Source organism: Malus sylvestris, chromosome 16 (assembly GCF_916048215.2).
Source record: "Malus sylvestris chromosome 16, drMalSylv7.2, whole genome shotgun sequence".
Lineage (NCBI taxonomy): Eukaryota > Viridiplantae > Streptophyta > Magnoliopsida > Rosales > Rosaceae > Malus > Malus sylvestris.
In genome coordinates, this window is record NC_062275.1 from 37,655,802 (window position 1) to 37,665,606 (window position 9,805).

Here is a 9,805-nt window from a genome sequence, read left to right on the forward strand (position 1 = left end):
AAGATTGAAAGATCACTTTGTTTTCAATCTTGAGGAGGTAGATCATTCAGTGGGAGATCCAGACCCAAGGAATTATAAAGAAGCAATGGATAGTTTTGAGTCTGAACAATGGCAACAAGCAATGAATGAAGAACAAGATTCCATAAAGAAAAATGAAGTTTGGGAATTGGTTGATCTACCTAATGGAAGAAAGCCCATCGGTTGTAAATGGGTACTTCGTAAGAAGTACAAATCAGATGGTACCCTGGATAAGTTTAAGGCTCGACTTGTAGCTAAGGGTTATACTCAGAAACCTGGTATAGATTTTGTGGACACTTACTCTCCAGTTGCGAAGTTTACATCCATTCGTATACTTATGGCAATTGTTGCTAGAATGGATTTAGAACTTCATCAGTTAGATGTCAAAACAGCATTCTTGAATGGAGATTTGAAGGAAGACATCTATATGATTCAACCCGAAGGATATCATGTCAAAGGACATGAAAACAAAGTCTATAAATTAAGAAAGTCGTTGTACGGTCTTAAACAATCATCAAGACAATGTAGATGACATCTTACTTGCAGGTAACTTTATAGATATGATTGAAAAGACTAAGTCATATCTGGGATCCAAATTTGAAATGAAAGATATGGGAGAAGCATCTTATGTTCTAGGAATTAAAATTACTAGGGATAGAGATGCCAAAACACTATATTTGGATCAACAAAATTATCTGGATAAAATATTTAAAAGATTTAATATGCAAGATTGCAAGCCAGTTAGTACACCTGTTTGTAAAGGAATGATGCTTTCCAAAAATATGTGTCCGGTACATAAGCAAGACATCATTGATATGCAAAATGTTCCATATGCCCAAGCAGTTGGAAGTTTGATGTATGCTATGACCAGCACAAGACCTGACATATGTCATGCAGTTGGATTGGTAAGTAGATATCAATCCAACCCCGGAAAGCAACATTGGACGGCAGTAAAGAGAATTATTAGATATCTAAAAGGCACCCAAGGTATGAAACTATGTTTCGGATTAAATGATCTAGATTTAGTTTGTTATTGCGATGCAGATTTCGCAGGCGACTTGGATGACAGAAAGTCAACAAGTGGTAACATTATCTTGTTTGGAGGAACGGCTGTTTCTTGGTTAAGTAAGAAACAAAGTTGTGTTGCAAAGTCTACCATGGAAGCAGAATATATATCTTGTAGCACAACGGTTAGTACTGCAGTATGGGCTAAACGATTTATCGATAATTTAAATATAGGTATACCTAAGGAGCACGTCAATGTGTTTTGTGATAATAAGTCCGCCATTTTTCTGATAAAGAGTGGAGCAAATAGTTCCAAAGGAAAACACATTGATGTTAAATATCACTATGTACAAGATATAGTGGAGAAAGGAGAGGTAGAGGTCGACTACATACCTTCCGAAGAGATGGTGGCCGATCCGATGACCAAGGGATTGTCTCTGGAAAAATTCAGAGAGCATGTGACTACAATGGGTTTGCAAAACATCTAGATGTGTTGTAGTGTGAGACGTGCAACGGGCATCGTTGTATGGTTTTAGGGACGCCTGAAACATGGACAAGTAGATGCGACTCTATCTGGTTCTTTAGTACTTGGTCGGTTAAAGATAGAGGGCACTAGCGAGGTAACCAGGTTATAATAAATCGTCTTGAAAGTAAAATCCATAATAAGCTTCAAGAAATAATTTATATAACACTGTGGCGTATAGTGCGGGGCTAAGTCATCATTTGTAACCGGGTATGGATTGTTTTTCCTAGTTACTTGGATATGATGCCATTTTACTAAAGAGTAAAATGTTATTAGATTAAGTGGAATGGTGCGCACCAGGTAAAGAAGCCACATATCTGATGTTACATTCAATTTGTCTATGAGTAATACTCTTGAGAAACAAATCAGAATAGGAAACCATTTATGTCATCATAATCAAGTAGGAGATGTTGGAATATGATTATGATAACATGGTTTTCACAATATGTGTAATCATGTGTGAAGGTACACCATAACATTGGTGTACTGATATACATATGATTGTAGTGAAATAAGTTAATTAATTAATAAAGGAAATAACATAATTAATTAATTAATTAATTAAAGGATATGAACAGTTATATTCCAACCTGAGAAGTTATAACTTCTCCTGAAGAACACAACTTCTCCAGAAAGGTTACTTGCATATCTATATATTTGTAAATCCCCTTCTGTCAGAAAGTACATTCAATTATATATTCACTCTGTTCATATCCTTCACTCCGTATTGTGATCGATAGTCCAACGACATCCGTTTCCCGATCCTGTTAATAAACAATTTCTATCACAAATCACATCAATGAAGTACGATGGTGTAGGAAGTGTCAGAGAGCATATATTGACGATGGTTGATCTTGCCCAGAAACTGAAGGATCTTGAGGTACCTATGACTGACCAATTTTTAGTCCACATGGCTTTAAATTCTTTACCTCCTAAATATGGGTAGCTCAAAGTCTCATACAACACTCAAAAGGATAAATAGGGTATCGATGAATTGATTTCAATGTGTGCTCAAGAAAAAGATCAACTCAAAAAAGGACAAGGCAGTGGATGTGAATTTTGTGCAAGCTGAAAAATGCAAAAGAGACTCTACTTTTGGTTCAACTATACCTGCTGGTAATAAGAAGAAGAAAGAAAACTTTTCTTCATTTAAAAGTACCAACCCCTCTAAAGGATCTCACAAAATTATGCCTGTTAATGCCGAGATTGAGAAAGAAAAAGAATGTTATTTTTGCAAAGAAACAAGAAACAGGTCACTTAAGAAACAATTGCACTGGATTCAAAAATTGGCTTGTCACTAAAGGTAACATCATAAATGTTTTTGTATGTGTTGAATCAAATTTAGTTTTTATTCCCCCTCAAGGTTGGTGGTTTGACACTAGGTGCTCCATTCATATAACTAATTCCTTGCAGGGATTCTCAAAAACAAGGGAGATAAACAATGAAGTCTACAATGTCTATGTAGGAAATGGGAGAAAAGTTGCTGTTGAATCCATAAGGAGAGTCGAATTAGTCCTTTCATCTGGTTTTGTTTTAGAATTAAGTCCAGTCTTTTATGTACCTCCCATGAAAAGGAATTTGATTTTTGCATCTAAGTTAGTTAAGTCAGGCTTTACCTTTGTTGGTGACGATCACTGTGTTAAGTTTTACCATTCAAATAATATTAATGAAATGCTTGGGAAAGCTTATCTTGAAATCGATATGTGGCAATTAGACTGTTCGTATAAAAATGAATGCTTTAGTGTTCAAGCTGTTGGTTCAAAATTATTGTCCACTTCTGAAAAATCCTCCATGCTTTGGCATAAAAGGTTGGGACATATATCTAAAGAAAGAATCCTCGCCTTGACAAAACAAAATATGTTGCCACAACTTGATTTTAGTGATTTCAAAGAATGTGTCAATTGTTTCAAAGGAAAACTCACCAACACTAGAAAGTTAGGTTCAAACCGTAGTCAATCCTTGCTAGAAATCCTACATATTGACATATGTGGACCTTTTCCAAACAAAACCAATCGTGGAAAATCATATTTCATATCCTTTATTGATGATTTTTCACGTTATGCATATGTTTATCTCATCTCGGAAAAATTTGAAGCTTTGGAGTGTTTTAAATCTTTTCATTTAAAGGTTGAAAAACAACTTGAAAAACAAATTAAAATTGTGAGATCCGATAGAGGTGGTGAGTATTTTGGCAGGTACACTGAGGTTAGGCAACATAAGGGGCCTTTTGCAACTTATCTTGAACAAAACGGCATCGTAGCACAATATACCACCCCAGGGACTCCCCAACAGAATGGGGTGGCAGAAAGAAGAAACCGTACTCTCAAAGATATGATAAGGTCTATGTTTGCACACTCATATCTCCTTATTTTTCTTTGGGGAAAGGCTTTGAAAACAGCAGCATATATCTTGAACCGAGTACCAAGCAAGTTTGTCAACTTGGTGCCATTTGAAGCATGGACTGGAAGATAATTGAGTTTCAACCATTTCCATGTTTGGGGATGTAAAGCCAAGGCAAGATTCTACACTCCAATGAAGAAGAAGCTTGATCCAAGAACTACAAGTTGTAGGTTCATTGGATACTCCGAAAGATCAAAGGGGTTTAAGTTTTATTGCCCTAACAGTCATTCCAGAATTATGGAGACACACAATGCTAAGTTTCTTGAGCATTTGAATGGAGATGATGACAACTCTTCACATTCAATGTCATCAAATTTTGAAGAACTGTCACAAGAAGGTGAGTTGCTTGAGGAGTAACCAATTGCTGTGTGCATTCCTCTCGAGTCACAAACATTTCCTACACCTGACAATCTCCCTGAGCAACAAGTAGATGGAATGATGAATGATCACCAAATTCCCCATGATGAAGAGCAAAGTACTAACATTGCAGACGTGGAAGATAATAATATTCATGATCACATAGATGGCATGGCTGTTGCATCGATTTAGGCACCAGTCAGAAAGTCACAGCGAGTTCGCAAGGCTATTACGTTACCAGATTTCGTGTATCTTAATGAGGCAGAACATAACATAGGGGATGATGATGATCCTACATCCTATCACGAAGCAATCTCAAGTACAAGATCAAAGTTATGGAATGAAGCCATGCATGAAGAATTACAGTCTATGGAGAAGAATAGAGTATGGACCTTAGCACCAAAACCCAAGGGGGTTCACAAACTCATGGGTTGCAAGTGGGTCTTTAAAATAAAGAGAGATTCAGAGGGTAATATTGACAAACATAAAACGAGGCTAGTGGCAAAAGGCTTTACACATAAAGAAGGAGTCGATTACAACGAGACATTTTCTCCTGTCTCAACCAAAGACTCCATGAGAATAATACTAGCTCTCACAGCTCATTTTGATTTAGAGCTTCTTCAGATGGACGTTGAAACAACTTTTCTTAATAGGGATCTTGAAGAAGACATATACTTGAGCCAACCACCAAGATTTGTTGAAAGGGGGAAATAATTAATGGTTTGTAAGCTGAACAAGTCGATTTATGGGTTGAAACAGGCTTTAAGGCAATGGAACAAAAAGTTTGATAATGTGATGGAGAAGTCAGGTTTTCAAGAGAATAAACTGGATGAGTGTGTATATTTTAAAGTCTGTGGTACCAAGGTAATATACTTGGTATTGTATGTAGATGACATATTAATGGCGAGCTCTGATATGTTTTTGTTACAGTTGACTAAGGGCATGTTAGCTCAGAACTTCGATATGAAAGACTTGGGAGAGGCTCAGTTTGTTTTAGGGATAGAAATCATTTGGGATCATGCCAATAGATCCCTTGGTCTTTCACAAAGACAATATATTGATAGGGTGACTAAAAGATTTAGCATGGATAAATGTTCAAATGGAGAGCTCCTATTGAAAAAGGAGACAAGTTGACTTGCGAGTAGTGTCCTAAGAATGATCTGGAGAAAGAAGGAATGAAAGACAAGCCGTATACATCACTAGTAGGGAGCTTGATGTATGCACAAGTATGTATAAGACCGGATTTAGCCTTTGCGGTGAGTGTACTGGGCATGTTTCAATCAAATCCTGGTCCATCTCACTAGGTTGCAACTAAAAAGGTCTTGAGGTATCTTAAAAGAACCAGGGATTTTATGTTGACATATAGTCATGTGGACAAACTTTAGTTGGTGGCATTCTCCGACTCTGACTTTGCAGGGTGTATAGATGATATGAGGTCAACTAATGGCTACATTTTTCTGCTAGCTAATGGGGCAGTTTCGTGGAAGAGTTCAAAGCAAAAGAGTATTGCATCTTCTACGATGGAGGCTGAATACATGGGGTGTTATGCAACAACTCAACAAGCCATTTGGCTTAAAAATATGATGAAGGGACTTGTGATTATTGACAATATTGAAAGGCCTCTCAAACTTTATTATGATAATAAAGCTGCAGTCTTCTTTTCGAAGAATAATAAGAGGTCTTATGCGAGTAGGTTAATGGACATAAAGTTTCTGAAAGTGAGAGATGAAGTTAAGAAGGGGACTATTGATATTGAGTATATTAATACAAGTTTGATGGTTGCTGATCCAATGACAAAGGCTTTACCAATGGGAGTCTTCAATAGGCATGTTTTTAACATGGGAGTAAGAGAGTTCTTTGATTAAGTTAATGAGTGGGAGTAAGCACTCTAAAGATTGTGTTGAACTTGTTTTATTTTGGTTGTTTATTTTGATGTTAGTAGCTAGTTTCAGAACAATGCTATGAATTATTATTGTTTTTGATAATCTATGCAATTTGTCATTTCAAATAGTTTTGGTACTGAAAGTAATTTCAGTTTGTTTTGAGGAACCAATGTTTTTGTTTGTTGGTTCTCAACATCGTGATTCTGGTAGTAACATAGTGTTTCATGATAAATGTGTATGTAATTATAGAGTATCAAGTACAGGTTATTCGTACTTGGGCTTTCTATGGTTCTGCATTTTTCTTGGAATGAGAAGTTACTAACTAAAGTGGTTGCAAGCTTTTGTAAACTCAATGATCATCATGATTCTTATTGTATTGAGGAATATCATTGACATTCAAGTGGGAGAATGTTAGACTATGTGTGAATGACAATGAGATAACAACCAGGTTTCTTGAATCACACGTAAACTCATTGTGCGAGTTGTGTGGTTGAAGGAATATGAGATCCTTGATATAATAGGAGTTGTGGAGTTTAGTTATTGTGCAGTCAATTAACAAGAGTACTTGTAGGGTATTCACTGAGATATTAGAATCACGATGGGACTTGAACTTGTTATGAGGATAGAGTTTATCTTCACTACTGATAATAGGCCGGTAAGTGTGGAACTTTGATAGGATAATTTGGTGTATATATACATATTGAAGAAGTCCTTGCTTCCACACAATAAGACTCTCGAGAACTAAACCCTATTTACTAGTAGAGATCATCACTGTGTGCTGGAAGTAGAAGACTGATTCACTTGTTCATTCAATGGCAGCAACATCAGGTAAGTCGTTTTGCAGATTGCATGTAGAGTTGTGTGTTGAGGTTGTTCGTGGATGTAATCCTATCGCTACGTTGATTATGTTGTTGACTTGTGTGTACTCATATATTCCAACATATTTTGCTTTACAAGAAAAAAAGTAGTGAGCAAGATACCTAGATGGAAGGGGTACCTACAGCTTACAACACCTATATATACACACAAACACACATACATACATACATACACAAATGCTTTCAAATAAGGAAAAGAAGATACCAAAACCTTCCGTACCAATAAGAACCAGGAACAACCTCAACTTAATTCCATGTCTTGGGGGAAGCCACTCAACCCTAAAATTACCACCACCACCACCCTGATCCAACATTAAACTGCTCGTAATACCCCGAAAACACTTTTGCCCTATATATGTTGTCGCTTTTCGGGTTAGCCCTTAATGACAAGAAAATTAACCCAAGGATCAGCCACGCACACTTTGGTTTGTTTGCAGCCATAATCTGCACCGTCGTAGCCATAGCCGTGATCATTGCAGGCATCGTGGTGTTTTCCGGCTACATGATCATCCATCCAAGGGTGCCTTTAATCACCGTCACCTCTGCTTATCTCGATAACTTTCAAAACACCGAGGCCGGTCTTCTTGAAACGGAGATCACCATTGTTATAAGGGCGGAGAACGACAACACCAATGCGCATGCAAGCTTTTCGGATACAAGCTTCATGCTGAGCTTCCAAGGGCTGAGCATTGCGGGGCTGGTGGCGTATCCGTTCGAAGTCAATAAAAATAGCTTGGTTGATTTCCATTACTTGGTGCAATCATCGTAGATTCCGCTGAATCCGGAGCTGATGGATGAAGCGGGACAGAATTGTTTTTAACTTGAAGGGGAATTTGAGGGCAAGGTGGAGAGTAGGGTTGCTTGGTTCAGTTAAGTTCTGGGGTCATTTGAATTGTCAGCTCAAGTTTCATCCTTCAAATGGAACTCACCTTGCAGCTCAAGGGAAAAATAGTCAAAACACAGATCCATTGTCATCTTTCAATTTTTACGTACGCAAATTGAGTTCTTCTCCTTTCCTCCATTAAAATAATAGGCTTCATTTCAATTTTCAGGATTAGGATTATTGAAAAACAAATAATCGGTGAATGTAGTCTCTCTCTTTTGCTTTTCCCCTCTTTGTATTCCTTTCTAAATTTTTCTCTTTCACGAAGAAAGAAGAAAGGGTTCGTTGTAATTTCAAAACCTACCTGGAAGCTCCTTTACGCAACCAATAAAAAACACTTATATGAAGCTTTCTGAAATCAAATGATGGCTTTGCTAATGTAGCTCTTAAATATGTTAACGCTTGTATTTCGGAACGTTTATTGAGAAGCTCCTTTAGTCCCTTATCAACCGTGGAGGGCTAAGAGTGATCACGATTATGTTTTAGTTCCCTAAAACATTATTTTTAGTGTCTAGTTTTGGTTACGTAGTTTTCATCTCTACCAATACATGACTATAATAGTTTGTTGTATTGGAAGCGATAATAAGGGGAGAGAGAAGGACATAGAAAATCCACACGGGCTCCACCAAAAGCTTTTTGTCATATGACTAGGATTTGGATCATATTCGGATCTAAATTGTGGGGATTTTAGGGATTCTCACATCCTAATCGTTTATCGTACATCATTCGATCAGAAATTATTTTGAATTTTTTATTTAAAATTTAACATAAATAGTACCTAACGAAAGCTGACCACACGATATACGATGAACGGTTATGATGTGAGGATCCCCACAAAGAGGATCCAGAGAGGATCCTCATCCATATGACTAAATGTAGTTAGCTCGAAAATTACAGGTAGTCGACCTGAAAGCTACTTGTAACTAACCCTGTTTGCTAACGAGGATATAGCCCTTACTGGCCAGTATATACTCTAAGTATGACCTTAAGCAATAAGAATTGAAGAAAAAAAAACAAATGAAGCTTTCAGTATTCAGTGAACAAATGACAAGCCATGACAATCGTGCAAATTAAGCAAAGAACAAGGTAAAGCTACCTAGAAGCAACTAAGAGCACTTCCAGTGTGTAAAGGCTCCCCTTGGTAATAGGCAATTCAATCCCCTCAAGGAATAGTAACCGCCCTTAATGAATTGTAGTTGCCTATTGCATTTCCATCCCTAAATTGAATAGCCAAAGCAATTCGCATTAAAATATTAGTATTTTTTATTTTATAAAATAATAAAAAAATATTTTTTTTAATTCAGATAGGGTTTTATTTTAAATAAAGTACCAAATTAAATAAATATGAAATTACATAAAGTACCAAATTAAATAAATATGAAATTATATAAAGTACTATATTAAATAAATACAAATTACATAAAGTACCGAATGGTGTTATTAACTTCAAATTTAAAAATTATATATTTATAGAAGAAAATACAAATTACATATTTATAGAAGCAAAAAAAATTATAATTTTTAAATTTTGTTTTTGATTTTTTTCGGATATTAAATTAATTTTTAAATTTTTTATTAACTTAATTAATCTGGACTATTGGATTATGTCACAGCCCGTCCCGAAATAAATTATTGATGACGTGAATTGACTATTTTACCCTTGGATGTGAACGTTGTGGTGTGTTATGCATGTAGATGGGGGTTCAAACTTACATTTTTTTGCTAATTTTTGGAAGAAATTAGAAAGGAATTTTTGTGGTTTTGGTTGGTGACCCACGTGGACCACACACACACACAAACTCTCCTTCTCTCTTCTCTCCCGTGCTCTCTCCCTCGGACTCACTCTCTCTCCTTCCCT

The 9,805-nt window shown here is 36.4% G+C and overlaps 1 protein-coding gene across 1 annotated transcript; it reads left to right on the forward strand.

Moving 5' to 3' along the window:
- Positions 1 to 7,403: 7,403 nt before the first annotated feature.
- LOC126607697 (uncharacterized) lies at positions 7,404 to 8,310 on the forward strand. Its single transcript, XM_050275400.1, is given in 2 exon segments — positions 7,404 to 7,859; positions 7,861 to 8,310. Coding segments are annotated over 2 exon segments (669 nt in total). The 5' UTR covers positions 7,404 to 7,419; the 3' UTR covers positions 8,090 to 8,310.
- Positions 8,311 to 9,805: the final 1,495 nt, after the last annotated feature.